Genomic DNA, 27,703 nt, shown 5'->3' with positions numbered 1-27,703 from the left:
TATCGTCTCTCTTTTCTACAAAGATTTTGCCATTTTTCTTTTTGTTTAATGGAAATGTGATCTAGTGTGGAGTGACTCTTATTTTTCTTTGTTAACAAGGATTGATCGTAAGATGTCAACTGCTCGTACCACCTACAAACTGGATGAGGCACAGGCTATAATGAGTGAGCTCCGTAATATTAAGAAAGCCATTTGCTCTGGTGAGAGGGAGAGGCAAGACTTGATGCAGGTAAGGGGCCCAGCTGCTCATTTACATGCCGGTCTGGTTGTCTCTTTTATTTAAAAAAAGATACACACATGTATTTTACACACATTAAATTAACTTAATAGGTTTATCATATACTACTTGTATGTATTTTTAAAGATTTTACAGTAGGTAACACATTCATGTTATTTAGTAGCCAAAATAATTCAAAAGGTATAGGGTAAGTCATGTAATCATCCCTCATAACTACTATTATTATTTTCTTGGGTACTTTTCTACTATTTATAAAGAAACACACAAATAAGATAGTTAATTTATTTCATACAAAAGCTAGTTATTTATATATGCACTGTTTGTTTTGTGTTCTTTTACTGATGTAATAATAATATCCTATGCTTTTTCCTTTTTTTTTAGGATTTTATTTATATGATAGGGAGAGATAGCAAAAGGGGGAACACAGGCAGAGGGCAGTGGGAGAGGGAAAAGCAGGCTCCCCACTGAGCCTGACACTGGGCTCAGTCCCAGGATCCCGAGATCATGACCTGAGCTGAAGACAGACACTTAAAAGCTGAACTACCCAGACACCCCTCTTATAGAAAGAGCTTCTTCAGTCTTCTGTTATAGTTACATAGTATTCCACTGATGTGGATGTTTTAAAGATACACATCTGAGGTCTTTTTACTTTTATTTTATCTACTTGTTTATTTGCTTATTTATTTATTTTTGTCCCTTTAGATCATGCAACTTCTTTTTCTAAAAAGATGAACGTTTATAAGTGAATGTATGGTGGTCTTTTTTTCTTTTTCTTTCTTTTCTTTTTTTTTTTTTTTAAATATTTTATTTATTCATTTGAGAGACAGAGAGTGGGAGCACACAAGCAGGGGGAGAGGCACAAAGAGAGGGAGAAGCAGATTCCTTGCTGAGCAGGGACGCTGATGTGGTACTCAATGCCATGAACCTGGAGATCATGACTTGAGCCTAAGGCAGTTGCTTAACCATCTGAACCGCCCAGACACTCTAACGGTCTTTTTTTCTTGTGGTGAAAATGCATTCAGTTCTTTCTTTTGTGGGTCTGGTTTTTTTTTTCTTCAGTTTTACTTAGTGTATTGAATAGACTAACCGTGCACCTAATGCCTCATAGATATTTATCTAGACATTTATCTACATTCTACATAATGTAAAACATATAGACAAAGATCAAACTAGGCAAAATGAGACACTTACACACATAACCGGAATGTATAGCAGTGCTTCCTAAATCAGAGAGCTTTAGGTTGCACTATGTACAATCCCCTGGGTGGTAGTAAAAATTCAGCTCTCTGGGTCTTACACCAGACTTGGTGAATAGAATGTATTTTTAAATCACGTCTCCAGGTCATGATAAGTAAATGTACAATTTTTAGATTTATTTGAACTATAATAACAAGAAGGCTGTGGGGTTGAACAAGGTGTTCTGTGTGCATTACCCATAATCCTAGATAAAATTCCACAGGGAATCACATGTTTTCCACGAAAAAGACATTGATTTAGGTGGTTGAGCTGGACTCTTTTGTGGCCAATGTGTATAGCACTTGATAAGCTACTGAGTTGCCTTGGTGGAGAAAGCATATACATTTTCTGGAAGAAGTTTTAGTCCTCAGCATCTCTGTGCATAGCCTCTTGAACTGTAAGGAGCTCCAGTGAGAGGCAAGAGCATCTTTCTCTTCCATTAAAATTGGTAAATTTAAGGTTCAGTGAAATTAAATCACTTATTTTACCTTTTTTGTAATAACTTCACAAAGTTGTCTCCTTCTAACAGATCTTAGTCTATAATAAGACACACAAGTTACAGTGCACCTGCGCATTGTAGTCCTAGAGTTTGCTGAAGAATGATAGATTCAGAAGTATAAAATCAATGATTGGGAATCTGATTTCTGTTTAGTTTCACACTAAGATATTCCATTTACCAGGACATACATTTAAATCTTTTTTAAAATTATGTTATGTTAGTCACCATACAGTATGTCATTAGTTTTTGATGTTGTGTTCCATAATTCATTGTTTGTGTGTAACACCCAGTACTCCTTAATACCCAACCACCAGGCTCACCCATCCCTTCATCTTCCTCCCCTCCAAAACCCTCAGTTTGTTTCTCAGAGTCCACAGTCTCTCATGGTTCTTCCCCACCACCCTGCTGATTCCCCTCATTCCATTTTTCCCTTCCTTCTCCTAATGTCCTCCATGCTATTTCTTATGTTCCATACAAGGGAAACCATATGATAATTGACTTTCTCTGTTTGACTTATTTCACTCAGCATAATCTCCTCCAGTACCATTCATGTTGATGCAGAAGTTGGGTATTCATTCTTTATGATGGCTGAGTAATACTCTAGTGTACATGTGAACCACATCTCTTTATCCATTCCTCTGTTGAAGGACATCTCAGCTCTTTCCATAGTTTGGCAACTGTGGCCATTGCTTCTTTGAACATTGGGGTACAGGTGGCCCTTCTTTTCACTACATCTGTATCTTTGGGGTAAATACCCAGTAGTGCAATTGCAGGGTGATAGGGAAGCTCTATTTTTAATTGCTTAAGGAGTTTCCACACCGTTTCCCAAAGTGGCTGCACCAACTTGCATTCCCACCAAATGTGTAAGAGGATTTCCCTTTCTCCACATCCTCTCCAATATTCGTTGCTTCTTGCCTTGTCAATTTTGGCCATTCTAACTGGTGTAAGGTGGTATCTCAATGTGGTTTTGATTTGAATCTCCCTGATGGCTAGTGATGAATTTATTTTCATGTGTCTGTTAGCCATCTGTATATCTTCTTAGGACCATGTCTGCCCATTTTTTGATGTGATTATTTGTTTTTTGAGTGTTGTGATTATTTGTTTTTTGAGTGTTGTGTTTGAGGAGTTCTTTACAAATGTTGGACATCAGTCCTTTATTTGTAGTGTCATTTGCAAATATCTTCTCCCATTCTGTGGGTTGCCTCTTTGTTTTGTTGACTCTTTCCTTTGCTGTGCAGACTGTTTTCACTTGATGAAGTCCCAAAAGTTCATTTTTGCTTTTGTTTCCTTTGCCTTTGGAGATGTGTCTTGAAAGAAGTTGCTGTGGCCTATGTTGAAGAGATTACTGCCTGTGTTCTCCTCTAGGATTCTGATGGATTCCTGCCTCACATTGAGGTCTTTTATCCATTTTTAGTTTATTTCTGTGTATGGTGTAAGAGAATGGTCAAGTTTCATTCTTCTACACACAGCTGTCCAATTTTCCAGCACCATTTATTGGGAGACTGTCTTTTTTCCACTGTATATATATATTTTTAAAGATTTTATTTATTTATTTGACAGACAGAGATCACAAGTAGGCAGAGAGTCAGGCAGAGAGAGAGAGGAGGAAGTAGGCTCCCCGCTGAGCAGAGAGCCCGATGCGGGGCTTGATCCCAGGACCCTGGGATCATGACCTGAGCCGAAGGCAGAGGCTTTAACCCACTGAACCTCCCAGGCACCCCACCACTGTATATTTTTTTCCTCCTTTGTCAAAGATTATTTGACCATAGAGTTGAAGGTCCATATATGGGCTCTCTACTCTATTCCACTGGTCTATGTGTCTGTTTTTATGCCAGTACCATGCTGTTTGGGTGATCTCAACTTTGTAGTAAAGCTTGAAATCAGACAACCTGATGGCCCCATTTTTGTTTTTCTTTTTTAACATTTCCTTAGCAATTTGGGGTCTCTTCTGATTCCATACAAATTTTAGGATTGTTTGCTCCAGCTCTTTGAAAAATGCTGGTGGAATTTTGATCAGAATGACATTGAAAATATAGATTGCTCTAGGTACTATAGACATTTTAGCAATGTTTATTCTTCTGAACCATGAGCATGGGATGGTCTTCCATCTTTTTGTGTCTTCTTCAGTTTCTTTCATGAGTGTTCTGTAGTTCCTCAAGTACAGATCCTTTACCTCTTTCGTTAGGTGACTTATGGTTCTTGGTGCTATAGTAAATGGAATCGATTCTCTAATTTCCCTTTCTGTATTTTCATTGTTAGTGTATAGGAAAGCTACTGATTTTCTGTACATTGATTTTGTATCTTGCCACATTACTGAATTGCTGTATGAGTTCTAGTAAGTTGGAGGTGGAGTCTTTTGGTTTTTCCACAACAAGTATAGTGTCATCTGTGCAGAGAGAAAACTTGACTTCTTTGCCAATTTGAATACCTTTTATTTCTCTTTGTTGTCTGATTGCTGTTGCTAGGACTTCTAGTGCTATGTTGAACAACAGTGGCGAGAGTGGGCATCCTTGTTGTGTTCCTGATCTTAAGGGAAGGCTGTCAGCTTTTCCCCATTGAGAACGATAGCCACTGAGGGCTTTTCGTGATGGATTTTACGGAGTTGAAGAGTGTTCCCTTTATTCCTATACTCTGAAGAGTTTTAATCAGGAAGGGATGCTGTATTTTGTCAAATGCTTTTATGCATTGAGAGGACCACGTGGTTCTTGTCTCTTCTCTTATTTATGTGTTCTGTCACATTGATTGATTTGTTAATGTTGAACCACCCTTGTATCCCGGGGTTAAATCCCACCTCGTCATGGTGGATAATTTTTTTAATGTACTGTTGGATCCTATTAGCTAGGATCCTAGCCTGAATGTGTCTTTAGGTTCAAAATGAGTCTCTTTAGACAGCATATGGTTGGGTCCTGTCTTTTTATCCAGTCTGCAACCCTGTGCCATTTGATGGGAGCACCTAGGCCATTCACGTTAGAGTGATTATTGACAGATATGATTCTGTTGTCATCATATTGCCTGAGAAGTCCTTGTTTCTATAGATTGTCTCTATATATCCATGTTCTATATCACTCTTGGGGCCTTTTTCCTTTTATAGAACCCCTTTAATATTTCTTGCAGGACTGGCTTGGTGTTCACATATTCTTTGTTTCTGTTGGACCTGAAAGCTCCTTATCTCTCCATCTGAATGTCAGCCTTGCCTGATAAAGAATTCTTGGGTGCGTGTTCTTCTCATCTAGTACCCTATGTCTTACTACCCCTTTCTGGCTTGCGGGTCTCCTTGGACAGACCTGACATTATTCTGATGTTCCTCCCTTTGTACATAAGGAATCTCTTTCCCCGAGCTGCCCTTAAGATGGTTTCTTGTTTCTAAGTTTTGTGAGTTTTACTATGACAAGGAGGGTGTTGGTCTATTCTCCTTGATCTTGGAGGGGTCCTTTCTGCCTCTAGGACAGGAATGCTTATTTCATTCCCCAGTTTAGGGAAGTTCTGAGCTATAATGTGCTGAAATATACCTTCCTCTCTCTGTCCTCGCCCTTAGGGATCCCAGTAATTCTGACATTGGCATGTTCTTGGTGTCATTTATTTCTTTAATTCTGTTTTCATGGCTTCTAAACTGTTTGTTCCACCCTCCTCCTGTTTTTTCTTCACTATCAGTTTGTCTTCTTGATCACTAATTCTATCTTCTCCCCTGTTTACCCTAGCTGATAGAGTATCTAGATTAGATTGGATCTTATTGAGAGCATTTTAAAGTTCTGCCAGATCAGCTCTCACTTTTTCCTTAGAAAATCTTTGTTGCCATGAACAGTTCTATGCATCCTAGCTCTTGTCTGCGTCACTGTGATCCTGATGTCTATTTCCGACATCTTGCTTATATCCATATGCATTTGTTCTGTGGCAGAGGTCACAGTCTCTGAGGTTTTCCTGTGTTGGGGTTCCTTCTCTTAATCATTCTGTTGGGGGGGAAGTGGTAGAGGGAATGTGCAGAGTCTAAACTATAGACCACAATCCAAGACGATGCACCTGGTTTTTAGGGACCTTGGGGTTGTTGGCCTCTTTTTCTTTCAGCCTGCATTCCGGGGGGATGGGTCTGCCATGCTGTTACTCAGGCAACCCTGTTTGGGCAGAGTTGCTCTGCCCCCTGTTGGGGGGAGGATGGATTCAGTGAAAAATAGTTTTGGAAGCTTTTGTTCTCTGGTGGCTTTCTGCATCTCTTCCAAGAGTCCAAACAAAGGTGATTGTATCCAGACTTCTGTTGCAGAACAGGGAGATCACAGCCTATTCTCCAGGAAGCTCTCCAGGTCACACTGACTCTGTTTTTTGTCTCTGCGGCTAAAAACTGCAGCAACCTGGGTTGTGCACCTCAACGCAGCACTCCCAGCCCTTGCTTCTAGGTCCATTTATGACTCTGCCCTTTGTGCTTTTAGAACTGCCTATCATTCCCAGTTTATACATGGGGCCTGCAAGTCCAGGTTTCAGTGTCGGGGCACTGCCTTAAAGTCCTTTCCCTGGTGCTATCAGTCTGTGAGTCTGTGCCCAGTCTGCAGTGCAGGAGGCTTTTGCACACCAGTGGTGGAAGATCCTGGAGTCTCCCTGCCCTTTCCATTTATCTTCCAATATCTGCCTGCAGATTCATGGCTCCCTGCTTCATACCTCAAGACCAGCCACTGGAGATATTCTGTTGGTAGAGATCCAGATATATCTTCTTCCATCTCTGGTAGACTTTGTGGATGTTCAGAATGGTCTGCTAGATACCCAGCTCAATTCAGGGGGCCAGTTGAAATAGGGTCCCCTAGTTCTCTGCAATCTTTGCCCCTCCCAGTAAAATCTTAAAAAAAAAAAAGTTGGATGATGGGTATTAAGGAGGGTACATATTGTGATGAACACTGGGTTTTATGTATAACTGATGAATCATTGAACACTATATCAGAAACTAATGATGTACTTTATGTTGGCTAACTGGACATAAAAAAAAGTTGAAGAAAAACTAAAACCTACAACACTATATATATATGACACTATAACACTATACACTATAATACATGAACAAAATGAAAATGTTGAGAAGAATATAGAAATGATAAAAACTATTATAAATGATTAAAAAAAGTAACAGAATATTGTGTACTAAGAGTGAACAGTCTGCAAAGAAAATTGAGACAAAAGTTCTATATGATAGCATTAGAGTTTAAAATATTTACTAATAACTTTAACCATGGAGGTAAAAATTTATACACTAAAACCTACAATACATTGTTGAGGTAAGTAAAAGGCATTGATAATTAAGGTTATCTAGAGTTAATGAATTTGAAGAGCTAATATTGAGGACTGTGTTATTTATAGCATCTACAATCTTTATCAAAACCCCAAATTGGCATTTTTCCTCCAGAAATAGAAAAAGCCATCTTTAAATTCATGTGGGACTTCCAAGGATCCTCAAATAACAAAAACATTTTGAAAAAGAAAGAGAAGGATGGAAGAACTTAATAATTTCTAGTAACATAACTTACTAAAAAATTATTATAAACCTGTGGGCTAGTGGCATAAGGCTAAATATATAGAGCAGTCGAATTGATTGCCATATATAAAGTCTCACATACATGGTTAATTGACGTTCAGCGAAGACCACTCAATGGAGAAAAGACGACCTGTTCAACAAATGATGTTGGGAAAACTGGATATCCACACATAAAAAATAGTCGAGTCTGCTCAGCAGAGATTTTGCTTCTACTGTGTATATGCCTCAAAAACATTATGCTAAATGAAAGGAGCCAAGTACAATTTGTTTGAATTTGTGTCTATATTTATCTGAAATATTCAGAATAAGTAAATTGACAGACAGAAATGGGGACTGGATGTTGCTCAAAGATGGGGATTGGTGAATGGGACCATCTACTCAGACCTACAAATTTTATTTTGGGGTGATGAAAATGTTTTATAACTGGTTAGGTGTGGTGGTTGTATAATAACAGCAATTGTGCTAACCCATAGAATGGCTTAGTTTACAATTGTTAAATATGTATGAAGTGAATTTGTACTCAATTTTTAAATGTTCGTAAGCATAATCAGGTGTTGCTTTTGAGTTCTTCTTAGATTGTGAACATCTCCAGGGAGAATGTTAGTTTTAGCAGTTTTTTCATACTGTTGCCTTTTTCTCTAAGACACATAAAGGTTTTAAAAACTGGTAAAAATGCTACCGTAATAATTCGCCATTTTACTTAGAATTTACCACCATTATTCAATCACTGAAGAAATTGCTAGGAATTTTATTAAAGGTGCAGATAGTGGAAAACATTTCTTTTAAATATAATGAGAATGGGGTGTGGGGTGGGATACCTCTCCGGCAATTAATTTGGAGACTTAGAACAGAAATGAAATGGCTGCTGAAGAGAAACATTACATTCAAATGGTTTGTTTCACTATATTACAGAGCCTGGCTAAGCTTACTGATGGTTTCAAGAATTACTGCTTTATTACTGAGTCTTTACAAGATTTTCCTCATAATGCTGGTCCACCTTTAGAATCTTGTTTGCCTCTACAGTTCTGTGATGCTGGATCTCAGACTGACATTATTGGAGAGGTATGCTTGGTAGGGGATAAGAAATGATGTGCTGAGAGAGAAAAGGGCTTATTTTGTGTTTGCCATAAGTAATTTTGTTCCATTTTTCATTTCAAAATGGTTTTGTTTCTTATGTAGTTAAGTTCAAAACCAAAGTATTGTATCTGATAGTCACTTGTGAAGGTTCAGTGGTATGGATGCAAATGAATTGCTAACTACCTTCATCCTTGTGATCCGGATTTTAAAAAAAATGGCAGACTCCTTTTCAGAGTTGAATTTAAATGTCTTTTCAATGGGCATGACTTTTCTTTTTTTTTTTTTTTAATATGTGTTTATGGTATTTTTTTTATAAATAAAGATTTTTTAAATAAAGATTTATAAATAAAGATTTTATTTATTTATTTGACAGACAGAGACCACAAGTAGGCAGAGAGGCAGGCAGAGAGAGAGGAGGAAGCAGGCTTCTCGCTGAACAGAGAGCCCGATGCGGGCTTCGATCCCAGGACACTGAGATCATGACCTGAGCCGAAGGCAGAGGCTTTAACCCACTGAGCCACCCAGGCGCCCCTGGACATGACTTTTCAATGGACAGATTGGCAAGCTTTTTCTGTAAAGGACCAGTTAGTAAATATTTTAGATTTTGCAGAGATGCAACTATTCGAGTCTAAAGCAGTTAGAGATACTACATAAACAAACTGTTGTGGCTGTTTTCCTATAAAACTTTAAAAATAGGTGGCAGGGGCGCCTGGGTGGCTCAGTGGGTTAAAGTGGGTGGCTCAGTGGGTTAAAGCCGCTGCCTTTGGGTCAGGTCATGATCCCAGCGTCCTGCATCGGGCTCTCTGCTCAGCAGGGAACCTGCTTCCTCCCTTCTCTCTCTGCCTGCCTCTATGCCTGCTTGTGATCTGTCAAATAAATAAATAAAATCATCAAAAAAAATTAAATAAAAAATAAAAATAGGTGGCAGATTCCATTTTGCAACTTGGCCATAATTGGTTGATCATTGACTTAGAACAGTGATTTCTAATGACTTTGTAGCTGTGGCACTCTTGGTTTGTACTTTCATAGCATTTATTATTATTATAAAAGAATGTCAGGCTATAGACCTGAATTAAAATTAATTTTGTTTCAGGCTTGAAAAAATTTCCAAAATCCCTTTTCATAATTTGTGAATCCTTGAGTTAACCAACAATTCATCACCATTTGAAACAGGATTGTAAATATTTAAAAATACTACTTTTGTAGTAATTACTACAAAAGTTTAACTAAAAGTAGTTAAAATACTACTTTTGTAGTGGTATGAAATGAAATTTGCCATGTATTACCAAATAGAAACCAGTGACACTGTCTTTTACACCCCTTTCTTTTTAGGGATTATTAAATAAAGATGAGTATCTGTAAATTAAAGAAAAAATATTGAAAATAAAATATTAAGAGTCAGGATTTTAAATAATTAGCTAATATTTTGAAATTTTACCAAATATTTATTCTTTAGGAAATGTAATATGGTCAATAATGACTATATTTTGCATCTGGTGGAACATCCTAATTTTGTTTTTCTCAATATTGTTCTTAAATACACTTTTTTTTTTTCAACCAAATGTAGTCATATGTTTAAAGATTATGATCATTCTCAGGACATCTGGATGGCTCATTTGGTTGAGCATTTGACTCTTGTTTTTGGCTCAGGTCATGATTCAGGGTCATGAGATTGAGCTCCATGTTGGGCTCTATGATGGTGTCCTTGCTGGGCATGGAGCTTGGTTAAGATTTTTTTTCTCTCCTTCTCCCCCCATCCCTTTTGCTCTCTTTTTCTCTCAAAAAGATAAATAAGAATTAAAAAAAAAAAAGATTGCGGTCATTCTTTATGGAGAAGAATCTGTAAGTCAGAAATATCCAGTATTTTTTCAGAAGTTTTTGGAGTGTGTGAGAATAAATATGACTCATTCAATTCCCTTGATAAATAATTGCTTCTTGTCACAAGATTAGAACTAAAATGTAGATATACCTAACTAGTTTGGAGAGAAATGGGTTACATCAAAACCTTTGTAATGATTCAGTAGAATATCCTAAAAGTATATGCAGTGGAGCTAGTTATGCAGTTATACAACATTCTATCTGAATCATTACAAAGGTTTTGATGTTACCCATTTCTCTCCAAACTAGTTAGGGATATCTACATTCCAGTTCTAATCTTTGCTGTATATTGGGACTAGCAACTTCCCAGCTATGAGCTCATTTTAAGTAGTTGTTCGTATTTCTATTAAATAGTGTAATGAGAACACTAAGATGCCAAATTATTTAAGGTCTTGCAGCTGTGAGAGGTGTGGGTTTAAATCAACATTTCAGCTCTTTTTAAGGCCCTGAACATTCTACAGCATCACATTCCTGTACAGAAATATAAACCATGCCTTACATACTTAGCTCTTCGTATAAAACAAATTAAGTATAAAACATAGCATACGAAAACAGCTACCATTTGTTATTTTAGAGTTTGTTTGGCCTGGGAGTCTGGCAAGGATCTTCTGCTTTAGAGTTCCAAAAGTTCAGTCATGCTGCCAGGTTAGGTAGGGGTTCACTCAGGTGAACACTGAGTAGGTGTTCTCAGGTGAACACCTGAGAACCTACTCAGGTAGGTGTTCTCAGGTGAACACTCAACTGAGGGAAAGGTCTGCTTTCAAGCTTACGTGAATTTTAGCAGTTTTAGTTCATCAGAGATTATGGGACTGAAGGCATCTTTTCCTGGTTGCTTTGGTTTCTGCAACATGGCAGTTTGTTTCATCAAAATATCCAAGCTGAAAAGTAAATAGAGAAAGTTAACTAACTTCATTGAAGTTACAATCCCTTGTAATGTAATTACAGAAAGGATTTACTATCACCTTTACTCCATTCTTTGGGATTGAATCAAGTCACTAGGTCCAACACACTTTCAAGGGGATGGAATTACACATGGTCTCAGTAACCAAAAGTAGAGATCTTTGGGGCCATCTTAGAAGTCTGTCTACCTTACTATTTTGGGTCAGTTTTGTGAGTAGGTGGTATGTATATAAGACACATTTTTCAATATCAGGAATTGTAACAAGGAATATATATAAGAAATGCCAGGGAATCCTCGGTGACTCAATTGAGCATCCAACTTTTGGTTTCAGTTCAAGTCCTGATTTCAGGGTCATGAGATTGAGCCCCACATCAGACTCTGTGCTCAGCACAGAGAAATTCTTTCTCTCTCACTCTCCCTCTGCTCTTCCCTTCCTGCAGATGCACACATGATCTCTTTCTCTCTTAAATGAATAAATAAAATCTTAAAAAAAAAAAAAACAACCTAGCATAGCATTTCAAATTTGGAGGTTTTAGTTTATAATGAAGGAATATATAATATATACAAGGAGAATATATATAAGGAAAGTGACTTTTTCATGCCTTTTTTTTTTGACTAAATTGTCCTTATTACTATCAAAGAATGAAAAAAAATTGTTTTGTAAGTAGTTTTTACAAGAGATTTAAGAAGTGAATGAATTAATCTCAGTTTCCAATACCTGGGTTTTGGGTAATTTCTTCTCCTTCTTTTTACCTTTTGTTCTTTTGTGTGCATGAGATAGGGAAGGAGTCCTATATCCTATACACCTAAAACTAGTTGTCTTTTTCACATTTGTTACTTGATAGTAGAATATCATTATTCTGTATTCATTGAGATAGTGTACAATTTAGTATACTATGCAAAATAAGGATTCTATGGTATGCTGCTTTTATGGTATCAACTTTTAGTAAGTTATTTCGTTTCTTTTCAAACTCAGTTGTTGTTTTATGGAATACCAAAATAGAGGAATATATTCCACTGGAGAAAAAAATCCAACTGTGTAGGTAAAACAAAACTCTTACTCCATACACCTCTGCTCAGAGATTGTAACGGATAAAATTGAGAGCTTTTTCTTCCATGACTTTAAAAAGTTGAAACCGAAAGATAAATAAAAAGAATATTTTTAATTATTTCTAAAAATTTAGCTGAATTTATTATTTTGAGATTTCTTTTTAACTTGTGTTTTCATTATTTCTTCTATTCCTGAAAGTTTGCCAGTGATGACAAAACAAATCTTGTAGACCAAATCAGACTTAATTGGCAATATGAGGAAGCCAGAAAGAGGTAAGAATCTTACTTTAAAAAATTTTTACCTCTGGGGGCACCTGGGTGGATCAGTGGGTTAAAGCATCTTCTTTTGGCTCAGGTCATGATCTCAGGGTCCTGGGATAGAGCCCCGCATCAGGGTCTCTGCTCAGCGGGGAGCTTGCTTTCCCTTGTCTCTCTCTGCCTGCCTCTCTGCCTACTTGTGATCTCTGTCTGTCAAGTAAATAAATAAAATCTTTAAAAAAATTTTTTTTTTGCCTCTGCTCACTCACTCTTTCCCATGGAGAGAAATTTAATGTAGCTTGGTATGATTCTATCTGAAATTTTATCAAAATGAAGCGTATGATGTAATACAAAGTAATGGATTGTCATTTGTGCTTAGCTACTTAATACATATGACAAAATGTTAAATGCATTTAAAATGTGAAATTCAAAATATTGGTGAAGATTTCATTCAGTAAGAGTAGAGACTTTTCACATTCTCTTGTGTACATTTAATTCTTTCTAACAAAATGAAACAAGATCTCCTGCTATCTATTCTGACTTAGTATTTAAAATGTCTTCTAAACAAAAATATTTGTGTGGGTTTTTCCATTAAACTGTTGAGCCACACATATAAAAGAAAAACTAGTTTAATATAAATTGGTCTGGAGGACTGAGCAATCCTTCAGGAGATGGAAAGGGATGAAAAGGAATGGAAAGGGATGGATGGGAGATGGAAAGGGAGTTCTGAACCCACCAGAGGGATACGGAAAAATTTGCTTAAGACCCCTTATTCTTAATATTATTACACTACATTTACTGTCTTATTCCTTTTTTTTTTTTAGGGAATTTACCTACTTTACATTATTAAAAATTTATTATTTTTAAACTATTTATTGTTTTCCATGTTTTAAAATTTAAATTCAATTATTTAACTTATAATGTATTAATGGTTTCAGAGGTAGAGCTTAGTGATTCATCAGTCTTTTATAACATCCAGTGCTCATTATATCACATGCCCTCCATAATGCCCATCACTCACTTATCAAATCACCGCACCCCATTTTCCCTCCAGCAATCCTCAGCTTGTTTTCTGTGATTAACAGTCTCTTATGGTTTGTCTCCGTCTCTGGTTTCATCTTCTTTTATATTTTCCTCTCTTCCCCTATGATCCTCTGCTTTGTTTCTCAAATTCCTTGTATCAGAGAGATCATATGATAACTTTGTGATTGAGTTATTTCATTCAGCATAACTAACCCTATATTCCATCCACGTCGTTGCAAATGGCAAGATGTCATTTCTTTTGATGGCTGCATAGTATTCCATTGTGTATATATACCACATCTTCTTTATCCATTCATCTGTTGATGGACATCTAGGTTCTCTCCATAGTTTGGCTATTGTGGACATTGCTGCTATAAACATTCGGGTGCACTTGCCCCTTTGGAGCACCACGTTTGTATCTTTAGGGTACACAGTAGTGAGATTGCTGGGTTGTAGTGGCTCTTTTTCCAACCTTTTTTGTACATATTCTTTATCAAATAGAGGAAGTTTCCCTCTATCCCTAGTTTAATGACAGTTTTATGAGAATTAAAGGTGGATTGAATTTTATCAGAGCTTTTTTGTATCTATGGATCTAATCATATGATACTTATTTTCAGTTTGATGGTATGATGGATTCCATTAATTGATTTTCTAATATTAAACCCGCCTTGCATACTCGGGATAAATTCGGTGGTTGTTGTGTAGTTCTTTCTATACTATACCGAATTCAGATTCCTAATACTTAATTGAGGATTTTTACTATGTATTCTGAATATGATTGTTTGAATTTTCATGTCTATCGCTTGCAGAGTCTCAACGATCCAGCAGCTGCTGGCCCAGCTTGAGAAGGAGTCGTGGCCCGGCCTGTTGGAGGCTGACAGAGTCCGTTTGCAGCTCATCAAGGAGAAGGAAGCCCTCCTCCAAGAGCTGCAGCTTATCGTCCAGCAGAGAAGGCCAGCGGAAGACGTGGCGCGGCTGGAGGTGGAGAGGAGGCGCCTGGAGGAGGAGATCCAGCGCGCCCGGGCCACGTCGGTGCAGGGCGCCACGGAAAGGTGGGCGACCTTGCGCGGGTTCGGGAGCAGGCGGGATTGAACTTCCGGGAAAGAACCAACCAGAAAAGCTAACTCAGAGAACTTACACAAAATTTGAGCTTGGTCTTGAGTATTATTTTTACTCAGAGTATCCATTACCTGGCATATTTCCTTGCCATGTAGGGAGAAGGCCAAATGTGAACGGAACATATACTTTCCCTTCTGAGGTGCCAGCTCTACGCGGGGCTCTGATGGTCCCACTTTTTCAGAAGCAGGAGAGGATTGAATGAGGGAAGATGGGAATCCCTACTCTTTCCTGATACAGAGAGCTCCTACAGTTACGATGTTCTCTGCCTGGTGGAGGCAGACTTCTCTGTGCACCTGCATTCATTTGTTGTGTGCTTGAATGTAGAAAGTATGGGGCCCTAAGCTAGGAGGTATTCCCTGGGGATAGACTGAGGGGTATTAGAGAGATCTGCATGGTAGCCACAAGAAAGTGACTAAAATAGGCGTCTTAGGGATGAGATCTTGCCAGTTGCATGGTAGCCTCAGTTTTTGGGTATCTCCACTTCAGTGTCCTCATTGTCAGGTGCAAAGTTCGACTCAGGCATATAAATCCTTGTCCTGCCCTTAGCCACTGGCAGATGACAGTCCACAAGCTTTCTGTTACTGGGAACTAGTGATGCTAGAAAGAGTTCACATCTCCCAGGAATGTGAGAATGTCCACCAGGTAAAGAACTAATACCTTGGGTGGTCTTTCAAGATCTGTTAAGACTTAATGACATCTGTTTTTGGTTTTTTGGGTGGTGGTGGTGTTTTTGGTCAGATACTCATGTTAGGTTGTTGCTGGCATTTATATGAAATGCTAATATTCAAAACAGAACTCCAGAGCTTTACTCTGAGAGTTTATCTTACACAATATTCCCCAAAGTCAGCTATCATAAGGCTAATTATGAAAATGCCAAGACCTATTAAAAAGAAATTTCTTAAACTTTGAAGTACTTTTTACTTTCAGTTGCAATTTAAAGACATCTTTTTAATTATACTATTTAAGGTAAATAAAAACAGTACATTAAGCTTTGTGTTCTTAATCTGTTACGTTTTAAAATATTCCTTTTCTCGGGAGGGAGATAAACCATAAAGACTCAATCTCAAAAAACAGACTGAGGGTTGCTGGGGGGAGGGGGGATGGGAGAGGGTGGTGGGGATATGGACATTGGGAAAGGTATGTGCTATTATGACTGCTGTGAAATGTGTAAACCTGGTGATTCACAGACCTGTACCTCTGGGGATAAAAATACATTATATGTTTATTAAAATAAATAAATAAATTTTAAAAATATATAAATAAATTAAAATATTCCTTTTCATTCCAGTGGTCCTTAATATTTTTTGAAGTGTTCCCTCTTTCAAATAGGGACATGAATTTGTGTACATCTATGCTTCAGACCTGGCTGGGCACTCTTCTGCCATTAAATTTTATGTCTTTTCACTTTTCGCTGAAAAAAGTCTGTAAAGAAGTGCAGCAAATATTTGAGATTTCTATTTTTAATAGAACAGTGTATTAGTTATAGTCTATCTGTATGTACTTGCAAATGTACAAGTACATTTATAAAATTTATTAAATGTAATGGCTTACATTTCAAATAGTTTTTATCTCTTTTAATGCTTGGACTGATTCAGTGTGATACTTCCCACCTATATTTTGTAATGAATTTATTATTTTAACCCTACAATTTTTAGATTAACTAGCATACATTTAAAAAAGTTATTTTATTTTTTTCAGGGTTCCAAGATTCATTGTTTATGCACCACACCCAGGGCTCCAAGCAGTATGTGCCCTCCTTAATACCCACCACCAGGCTTACCCAGCCCCCCACCCTTCTCCCCTCTGAAACCCTCAGTTTGTTTCTCAGAGTGCAGTCTCTCATGGTTTAGATGTCTCTCTCTTTCTGAAGTGCACCTGCTCAGTAGAGTGATATGTGTGACATGTACATACAATGGGTAATGTCTTCTAAAACTTTTTTCAGTAGTGGTAAAATAATCTGAAAATCTGAACACAAAGACAATCTACAGTTTTGGTGCAAATACAGATGTCAATGTATACAGATATACCACACATACATAAACATGTAAATGTATATGTAAGTGGAGAGAGATGAAGTAAAGGATGAATTTCATAATAGGGATTGAAAATCCTACCCTGGACTCAAGAGTAGAGCCCATTTAATTAGAACTCAGTTTAGAATCTGTTAACTTGCAACTTCAGACAATAGAATAGGTTGGATAGGTTTATATACAAAAATGTTAATAAAAAAGTAGTTATACCGGGATTAAGTAAATTTCCTATAACAAATAACATTTTGGTACTGGTTATGGTTTACTCTATGGCTGTATTTTTGTGAATTAATACTGTCTCACCGGTTGTGAAGCTATAATACAAAGAGTTGTTTCAAACTTTTTAGGGGCGCCTGGGTGGTTCAGTTGGTTAAGTGTCTGACCTTGGTTTAGACTGAGGTCTTGAGCTCAGGGTCCTGGAATCAAGCCTGTGTGGGGTCCACACTTAGCAGGAAACCTGGTTGTCCCTCTCTCTCTTCCTCTGTTCTCCACCACCTCCTCAACCTCCAATAAATAAATAAAATCTTTAAAAAAATATTGGTTCGGAAGTCCAGTGAGAGGAATAGTTTGGAGTCTTCCTTCTTTCCAACCACCCCCTTTATCCTACTTTAAAGATAGGATTTTTTTTAAATTAAATTTTTTATTTATTTTCAACATAACAGTATTCATTGTTTTTTCACCACACCCAGTGCTCCATGTAATCTGTGCCCTCCCTAATACCCACCACCTGGTTCCCCCAACCTCCCACCCCCCACCCCTTCAAAACCCTCAGGTTGTTTTTCAGAGTCCATAGTCTCTCATGGTTCACCTCCCCTTCCAATTTCCCTCAACTCCCTTCTCTTCTCCATCTCCCCGTGTCCTCCATGTTATTTGTTATGCTCCACAAATAAGTGAAACCATATGATACTTGACTCTCTCTGCTTGACTTATTTCCTCAGCATAATCTCTTCCAGTCCCTTCCATGTTGCTACAAAAGTTGGGTATTCGTCCTTTCTGATGGAGGCATCATACTCCATCGTGTATATGGACCACATCTTCCTTATCCATTCATCCGTTGAAGGGCATCTTGGTTCTTTCCACAGTTTGGCGACCGTGGCCATTGCTGCTATAAACATTGGGGTACAGATGGCCCTTCTTTTCACTACATCTGTATCTTTGGGGTAAATCCTCAGTAGTGCAATTGCAGGGTCATAGGGAAGCTCTATTTTTAATTTTTTGAGGAATCTCCACACTGTTCTCCAAAGTGGCTGCACCAGTTTGCATTCCCACCAACAGTGTAAGAGGGTTCCCCTTTCTCCACATCCTCTCCAACACACGTTGTTTCCTGTCTTGCTAATTTTGGCCATTCTAACTGGTGTAAGGTGGTATCTCAATGTGGTTTTGATTTGAATCTCCCTGATGGCTAGTGATGATGAACATTTTTTCATGTGTCTGATAGCCATTTGAATGTCTTCATTGGAGAAGTGTCTGTTCATATCTTCTGCCCATTTTTTAATATGATTGTCTGTTTTGTGTGTGTTGAGTTTGAGGAGTTCTTTATAGATCCTGGATATCAATCTTTTGTCTGTACTGTCATTTGCGATTATCTTCTCCCATTCCGTGGGTTGCCTCATTGTTTTGTTGACTGTTTCTTTTGCTGTGCAGAAGCTTTTGATCTTGATGAAGTCCCAAAAGTTCATTTTCTCTTTTGTTTCCATCGCCTTTGGAGACATATCTTGAAAGAAGTTGCTGTGGCTGATATCAAAGAGGTTACTGCCTATGTTCTCCTCGAGGATTCTGATGGATTCCTGTCTCACGTTGAGGTCTTTTATCCATTTCGAATTTATCTTTGTGTACGGTGTAAGAGAATGGTCGAGTTTCATTCTTCAACATATAGCTGTCCAGTTTTCCCAGCACCATTTATTGAAGAGACTGTCTTTTTTCCACTGGATATTTTTTCCTGTTTTGTCGAAGATTATTTGACCATAGAGTTGAGGGTCCATATCTGGGCTCTCTACTCTGTTCCACTGGTCCATGTGTCTGTTTTTATGCCAGTACCATGCTGTCTTGGTGATCACAGCTTTGTAGTAAAGCTTGAAATCAGGTAACGTGATGCCGCCAGTTTTATTTTTGTTTTTCAACATTTCCTTAGCAATTCGGGGTCTCTTCTGATTCCATACAAATTTTAGGATTATTTGCTCCAGCTCTTTGAAAAATACCGGTGGAATTTTGATCGGAATGGCATTAAAAGTATAGATTGCTCTGGGCAGTGTAGACATTTTAACGATGTTTATTCTTCCGATCCAAGAGCATTCAATGGTCTTCCATCTTTTTGTGTCTTCTTCAATTTCTTTTAGGAGTGTTCTGTAGTTCCTCCAGTACAGATCCTTAACCTCTTTGGTTAGGTTTATTCCGAGGTATCTTATGGTTCTTGGTGCTATAGTAAATGGAATCGATTCTCTAATTTGCCTTTCTGTATTTTCATTGTTAGTGTATAAGAAAGCCACTGATTTCTGTACATTGACTTTGTATCCTGCCACATTACTGAATTGCTGTATGAGTTCTAGTAGTTTGGGGGTGGAGTCTTTCGGGTTTTCCATATAAAGAATCATGTCATCTGCGAAGGGAGAGAGTTTGACTTCTTCCTTGCCAAAGATAGGATTTTTGAGGATATTTTTCTTGAAAGCCTTAAGTAGGAACATAAGTCCAGAATAAAATCTGGAAAATGTCTCATTATTAAAGAGAGCCCACAGGGTGCCTGGGTGGCTCAGTGGGTTAAAGCCTCTGCCTTCAGCCCAGGTCATGATCCCAGGGTCCTGGGATTAAGCCCGCATCGGGCTCTCTGCTCAGCAGGGAGCCTGCTTCCTCCTCTCTCTTTGCCTGCCTCTCTGCCTACTTGTGATCTCTGTCTGTCAAGTAAATAAATAAAATCTTAAAAATAAAATAAAATAAAATAAAATAAAATAAAATAAAATAAAATAAAGGAAGCCCACATGTAAACAACAGAATTTTACCAGAGGAGGTAAGTAATGCAGTGACTGGTAATATGCATGGCTTTGAGTTCAAGCTAACTTGACAGATTTAACGTTCATAGCAAGTTAATTTTACTTGCTGAGTATCAATTTGCTTATCTGTAAAATGGGAATTAAGGTTAATGGAAGAGTAATAAAATACAGAGTGATAGACATTACTGTAAATTCTCAATGGTAATGTGTCTCTCAAAAATTTTAAATATTTTATAGTTGAGGTATATTGACATGACATTATATTAGTTTCAGGTGTATAACGTAATGATTGCATATTTGTACATATTGTAAAATGATCACCAGCAGTAAGTCTAGTTAACATGCTGCTCACATGGTTACAAAAGCATTTGCTCTTCTGATGAGAAGTTTTAAGATCTACTCTGTTAGCAAGTTTCAAATATGTAGTTCAGTTCTGTTAACTAAAATAGCCATGTGACTTATTTATTTTATAACTGTAGCTTTGTACAGTTTTGGCCCCTTTCATCCATTTTGCCCATCCTGTTGCCAGCCATACCATTCTACATTTTGTATCTGTGAACTTGGTCTTTTTGTTCACTCCTTTGTTTTTAGATTCTACGAATACGATACTGTGTTTGTCTTTCCCTGACTTATTTCACTTAGCCTAATGACCTCAAAGTCCCTGCATTTTCTAGCAAAAGGCATTAGTAGTATTCTTAGATTCATTATCTTTTATGTACCTATTGTAGGTATTTACATTGTGATTACCATAAAGTTTACATATAACAACTTATAATAACCTATTTTAAATTGATCACAATGTAATACTGAATATATTTTAAAGCTCTACATTTTAATTCTTTCCGCATATTTTTTGGGTCACATTTTTCATCTTTTGGTCACGTCTATCCTCTTAGTAATTATACTGTATAGTTTTGGTTTTTTTTTTTTTTTTTTTTTTACTACTTTTCTCTTTTAAACTCTATATTCACTTTATGTGATTAACCCACTGCCGTTATAGACTTTAATCTTTACCTGGGCAATTTATACTAGGCAATTTATACTAGCCTATGTTTTTTTAGAAATTTAATTAAAGATTCTATTTATTTATTTGACAGAGAGAGAGAGATCACAAGTAGGTAGAGAGACAGGCGGAAGCAGGCTCCCCGTTGAGCAGAGAGCATGATATGGGACTCGATCCCAGGATCCTGAGATCATGACCTGAGCTGAAGGCAGAGGCTTTAAACCACTGAGCCACCCAGGCACCCTAGCCTATGTTTTTATTGCTGTACAATGGTATGTTTATAGTACCCTTATATGTGCCTATAGTGCCCTTTCTTTTCAGCTTGAAGAAGTCCCTTTAACGTTTCACATAAAGCTAGTTTAGTCATGATAAACTCCTTTAAGCTTTTGCCTATCTGGAAGATTCTTTACCTTTCCTTCAATTCTGAATAACATCTTTAGCCAGGTAGGTGTTCTTGGTTAGTTAGCAGTTTTGTTTTTGTTTGTTTTCCTTTCAGAACTCTGAATAATATATCGTGTTACTCCCTTCTGGCTTGCAAAGTTTCTTCTAAAAAATCTGCTGATGGTCTGATAGGGTACCTATGTGTATAAGGTTTTTTGTTTTTTTGTTTGTTTTCTCTTGATGCTTTTAATAATCCCAGTCTTTAGCTTTTAACATTTTAAGTACAACGTGACTTCATGTGGATGTCTTTGGGTGCATCTTCTTTGGAACTGTGCTTCCTGGATCTCAAGGTCTGTTTCCTTTTCCAGCTTAGGAAGTTTTCACCTATTCTTTTCTAAATAAATTTTCTTCCTCCTTCTTTGTTCTCCAACTCAGAGCCTTATAACACAAATGTTAATCCCCTTCATGGTGTCCCCTAAGTCCCCTCAGCTATCTTCACCTTTTTAAAATTTTTTTTTCTTATTTTTCTTTTTGCTGCTCTGATTGTGTGAGATCACTATTCTTGCTGCAGAGTTCACTGACTCTTCTATCTCACCTAGTCTGCTGCTAAACCCCTGTAGTGTATTTTTCAGTTCAGTTATTGTATTCTTTTTCTCTTTGACTCTGTATTTTCTATCTCTTTGTTAAGGTTCTCACTGTTTTCAACCATTCGTTTTCCAGGTTCAGTGGGCATCTTCCTGACAATCATCACTTTGAACTCTTTATCAGATAAACTGCTTATTCTGTTTCATTATGGTTTCTTATCTTGCCCTTTCCTTTGGAACACATTCCTCTGTTTCATTTTTCTTGACTCTCTGTCATAGTCTATGCAGTAGATGAAGTGGCCACCCCTCCCAGTCTTTTTTTTTTTTTTAAAGATTTTATTTATTTGACAGAGACAGAGATCACAAGCAGGCAGAGAGGCAGGCAGAGATAGAGAGGGGGGAAGCAGGCTTCCCAGTGAGCAGAGAGCCCGAAGCGGGGCTTGATCCCAGGACCCTGACTGAGATCATGACCTGAGCCGAAGGCAGAGGCTTTAACCCCCTGAGCCACCCAGGCACCCAATACCCCTCCCAGTCTTGAAGGAATGTTTTATGTAGCATGAACAGCAGAATTCAGCAATGCCCTACATCTTGGTTGTCTGTCAGACCTTCCTGATTGTCCAATGGCCTGCCTGTCCCTTCATAAACTCATAGTTGTTCAGTGTACCAAGACCTGCCAGTGTCCCAAAGTACACAGATCTCAGAGATCACTAAGGTTTGTGCTGACTGGAAGCCAGGCCCCAATAACACATCTTAAAATATGCAAATATATGGAGTTCTGTAGGACCAGAAGCATAGGGCAGGCTGCCTGCCAGAACAGGAGATCTGGAGGTGCTCCTGGGTGATGAAAGTCATAAAAATCAAGCCTCCAGATGAGCGAACAAGCTCCTTTCTGAGAGACACTGTGAGCTCAGTGAGGCAGTAGAAGAGAACAATGATGCTATACTCTGGCCTCTCTTCTAAGAGAGAAACTACATAGGGCACTAGAAACCTGAAGCCTGCCCCTTGAGCCAATGTTTCAGGACAAGCAGATGGACATTTTTTTGTAAGACTTGCTGCTGTGTTTCAGTTCTAGCCAAGGACTGTCTCTCTGATTGTTATAGCCCAATGGGATCCAGAAACACAAGACTCTCTGGCCACTGGACAAGGCATTCAAGAGATATCCTGTAGGCAACAGACACATGTAAGAGCTCCTCTTTGAGAGAGGCTGGTGCTCTGGAGTGGGAGAGGGAGATCTCAAAAACAAGACACATCTTTCAAGTTCTCTAGAAATGTTTACAGTCTGCCTACATAGGTGTGTCAATTAGAAGACTGACCCTCAGACTGCAGCTGTGATGATAAAGTTTCTCAGCAAGACTGAAGATATGTTTTAGTCTGCCCTGGGGATGGTAGTCAGTGAAGAATTGTCTCTGCTTATTACAGTCCTGTGGGATCCAGCAGATCAATCTCCTCAGCCTGAAGATCCAGACAGCAAAGAGTTGTCCCCTGGGAGGCAACCACAAAAGCTGGGTCACCAGACTTGTGTAAAAGCTACCTCCTGGGAGATACTTACTGCTATGTATCCTGGCAGCAAAAAGTACAAAGATGGAAACAGCTGAAAAATGAATAAAGGAAGAGGGGAAAAAATTAAAAGAAAAAAAATTTAAAAATAATGTAAAAACAAAGATAAAGAAAAAAAAAAAGTGTCCTTTCTCTCCATTTCATTGCTACTTTAAGCAAGGCAGAGGGAACACGGTAACACAGGAAGGCAAAGATAACACAGGCAGCCGGGAAGGCAGAAAGCATAGCTTCCTCTCTCCATAGTAATCCAGCAGGTCCCTGACTCTCATACCAACTCTTTAAAAGTAACAAATAAGTCTGGACACTTTTCGAAGGGCTGCTTCTGTGGGGCGAGGGGGAAGGTGAGTCTGTGTGTGAACTCTTTTTAAGTGCCATTCCTCAGTCCCCACAGGACTCATAAACCCCACTGGTTTCCAAAGAGATGTTTTGGGGCTCATCTCTCACATATACATCTTACAATTTAGGTCCCTGATGTCAAGTACAATCCTTGAGAAGATGCTCTGGGATTTGAGTTCCTTCCCTGTTGTGGCTTTGTGTGCACAGGGAGGTAGGATTTATTATCAGATTGTGTCTCAGCCTCTCCTACCTAGTTTGATGTTTCTCTTTTGTTTGCCCAATACGAACAGCTTGCCCACTAGTTTTAAGGTTTTTTTTTTTTTCAGAGTATATTGTTCCATATATAGGTGTAGACTTGATATTTGTACAAAAGGTAGTATATACAGGATCTTCCTTAGTGACCATCTTGAACCAGGTAATTGTAATTGTGTACTTTTGTAACATAATGTATCTCTTATGGTATGACATAAAAACTCAATTATAACTTCAGAACTGGCTTTTAAAAGCTATTTTTTATTTTGTGGAAACAATAAATTACTAAAAAAATTTCCCCTAAATTTTAAAATATTACAGGTAAATGGAAATATTATGGGTAAATGGATTTTCTGAAAGCCTTTATTTGGTAGAATTTACTGTTATAGCATTTTTGAGGGTTTTTTTTTTTCCTAGAATACTTTTACACTATTAAAATTACTAATGATCCTTAAGAGATTTTTTATTTATTTGACAGAGATCACAAGTAGGCAGAGAGGCGGCAGAGAGTATTTATTTGACAGACAGAGATCACAAGTAGGCAGAGAGGCAGGCAGAGAGAGAGAAGCAGGCTCCCTCCTGAGCAGAGAGCCCAATACCGGGCTCAGTCCCAGGACCCTGAGATCATGACCTGAGCCGAAGGCAGAGGCTTAACCCACTGAACCACCAAGGCGCCCCGATCCTTAAGAGCTTTTATGTGGATCTTCTCTGATAATATTTACTATATCAGAAATTAGAGCTAAGAAATTTAAAAAAATAATTAAAAAAAAAGGATTAAAAACATCCTTCTTATATGTTAAACATAAGGAACTTAGAAAAACTATGAATAATAGTTGTTTTTTTTTTTTTAAAGATTTATTTTATTTATTTGACAGAGAGAGATCACAAGTAAGCAGAGAGGCAGGCAAAGAGAGAGAGGGAGGGAAGCAGGCTTCCTGCTGAGCAGAGAGCCCGATATGGGACTCGATCCCAGGACCCTGAGATCATGACCTGAGCCGAAGGCAGCGGCTTAACCCACTGAGCCACCCAGGCGCCCTAATAGTTGTTTTCTAAAAAGCATAGTAAGAATATTGGTGGTGTTCTACAGTTTGTATTTAGTGTATGACTTACCAGAAGACAGCTGCTGAGCAGTTGTTATGATGTATCATTTTGATTAATATATGAAGAAAATCTGGCCTTATACAGACATGTTATTGAGAAAATGAGCCTTGCTATGTGCCTGAAGTAATTTTCAGGATCCAAGTATTGTCCTTGAATCACACTTTGAAAACCACTGTTTTAATATATGCTATTCAAATTTAAAATTGGTCATGTACTGGCTCTTGTTTAAAAGGTGTTTTACCAGCCAAAAAGTACTGTGGTCCCTTCATGACTCATTTTTGTAACAGAGGAGTTCTACACAGAAACATTTTGAAATTCTGTTTGCATCCAAGAGAAACAAGGACATGATAGAATTTATATTATGTTTATTGTTTATGCTTTTAAAAGAGTTCTCAGTGGTCTCAGTCTTCCATTTTCTAAATTGGTGGTGTATTAGTTTGCATATCAGTTATAGCTAAAACTTTTTGAAACTCTGTCTCCTGCCAAAGTTCTCCTTTTGGTTTCCTGTTGTTGGGGATGGAGAAAGCTACTGTTTTAAGGATTCTTATCACTGGCCATATTCAAAATACCATCATTTTGAATTGTGAATGTTTTATGTAAAGGCAAGAGTATTTATTAATTCTGTGTTATTCAGCAATTATTTGTTGAGTGCCTATATATGCTGGACCCTAGGCAGTGCATTTTCTAGAGAGTGTGTATGGAGGGGTATCATTCTACAGAATTACAAAGCGAAAAAAGGAAAAAGAAGAAGAAATTACCTCTAAATTCATGCCCTAGGGGATAGGCATAGTTGCTATTTTGTTTTATTTGATTGTGATTTTTAAAATTCTATTGATTTTTGGTGTTAGAATTGCATTTATTTTTGCCTGGACAAGAGCCAAGATGAGAAAATCAGATTTGCTCTGATTTTCAGTGGATTTAATAGATTTATACATGTTCTCCATTTGGACTCATCTTCTAGGTTCTCATCCATGTCTCTGTCCACCTCTGTCTACCCACGCTATCTTCATCCACTTACCATTCATCTGCCTGCCTACCTATTTATCCCTCTATCCAGCCATTTACCCACCCAAACAACTTACACAGTAGATCAGACATCATTGTTCAGGATTATAGGGATATAGTCTCAAACACAACATAAACAATCTCTGTTTATGAACTATACATTCTTTTAGAGTTAATAATCACTCAAACCTGAATCACTTTGGGGGATTTTATAGTTGAATTTCTTGTTATGGAAAAATTTGCTCACTACCTTTGAAATCCACTGATTGACTGTTTTCTTACCTCCAGGATTCTACTTCAGGAAAAAAAAAATTGCCTACTTATGCAGCTAGAAGAGGCTACCCGCTTAACATCTTATCTCCAGTCTCAGCTAAAAAGGTAGATTGCTTTTAAAGAGAAAATTATGCTGTTATAAAAACAAGTCTATGAAATTCATGATTCCCTTTAGTTTAGATTTTATTCTACCATAACTTGGAAACTGAAGTAGTATGAACACAAAATGTCAAAGTGGATATATTATATTTTTTAGGACAAACTGTTACTATATAATTAAAGGCATATGAATTGAATTTGGCTTTATAATAATAAATGTGAAGTCAAATTTACCTAAAGGTTTTTATTATTTAGGTTACAGCTAAAGAAGTATGACTTATATCTAAATATATGCATAAGTCCTTTTTTTTAAATTTTTTATTTATTTTCAGCGTAACAGTATTCATTGTTTTTTCACCACACCCAGTGCTCCATGCAATCTGTGCCCTCCCTAATACCCACCACCTGGTTCCCCCACCCTCCCACCCCGCCCCTTCAAAACCCTCAGGTTGTTTTTCAGAGTCCATAGTCTCTCATGGTTCACCTCCCCTTCCAATTTCCCTCAACTCCCTTCTCCTCTCCATCTACCCTTGTCCTCTCTATTATTTGTTATGCTCCACCAATAAGTGAAACCATATGATACTTGACTTTCTCTGTTTGACTTATTTCACTCAGCATAATCTCTTCCAGTCCTGTCCATGTTGCTACAAAAGTTGGGTATTCGTCCTTTCTGATGGAGGCATCATACTCCATAGTGTATATGGACCACATCTTCCTTATCCATTCATCCGTTGAAGGGCATCTTGGTTCTTTCCACAGTTTGGCGACCGTGGCCATGGCTGCTATAAACATTGGGGTACAGATGGCCCTTCTTTTCACTACATCTGTATCTTTGGGGTAAATACCCAGCAGTGCAATTGCAGGGTCATAGGGAAGATCTATTTTTAATTTCCTGAGGAATCTCCACACTGTTCTCCAAAGTGGCTGCACCAGTTTGCATTCCCACCAACAGTGTAAGAGGGTTCCCCTTTCTCCACATCCTCTCCAACACACGCTGTTTCCTGTCTTGCTAATTTTGGCCATTCTCACTGGTGTAAGGTGGTATCTCAATGTGGTTTTGATTTGAATCTCCCTGATGGCTAGTGATGATGAACATTTTTTCATGTGTCTGGTAGCCATTTGTATGTCTTCCTTGGAGAAGTGTCTGTTCATATCTTCTGCCCATTTTTTAATATGATTATCTGTTTTGTGTGTGTTGAGTTTGAGGAGTTCTTTATAGATCCTGGATATCAACCTTTTATCTGTACTGTCATTTGCAAATATCTTCTCCCATTCCGTGGGTTGCCTCTTTGTTTTGATGACTGTTT

The 27,703-nt window shown here is 37.9% G+C and overlaps 1 protein-coding gene across 1 annotated transcript in view; it reads left to right on the top strand.

Moving 5' to 3' along the window:
* The window catches only part of WWC3 (WWC family member 3), a 184,534-nt gene that overhangs the window by 108,772 nt on the left and 48,059 nt on the right, over positions 1 to 27,703 (top strand). Inside the window, exons 6-10 of the mRNA XM_080795962.1 lie at positions 100 to 229; positions 8,398 to 8,547; positions 12,591 to 12,664; positions 14,482 to 14,724; positions 26,313 to 26,402. Of these exons, the coding sequence (XP_080652088.1) occupies positions 100 to 229; positions 8,398 to 8,547; positions 12,591 to 12,664; positions 14,482 to 14,724; positions 26,313 to 26,402 (687 nt within the window). The remainder of the gene's footprint in view (positions 1 to 99; positions 230 to 8,397; positions 8,548 to 12,590; positions 12,665 to 14,481; positions 14,725 to 26,312; positions 26,403 to 27,703) is intronic.

The sequence above is a fragment of the Martes martes genome, assembly GCF_963455335.1.
Source record: "Martes martes genome assembly, chromosome: Y".
Lineage (NCBI taxonomy): Eukaryota > Metazoa > Chordata > Mammalia > Carnivora > Mustelidae > Martes > Martes martes.
Note: the sequence above shows the minus strand (reverse complement) of the source record. Positions and strands in the feature narration are given on the sequence as shown.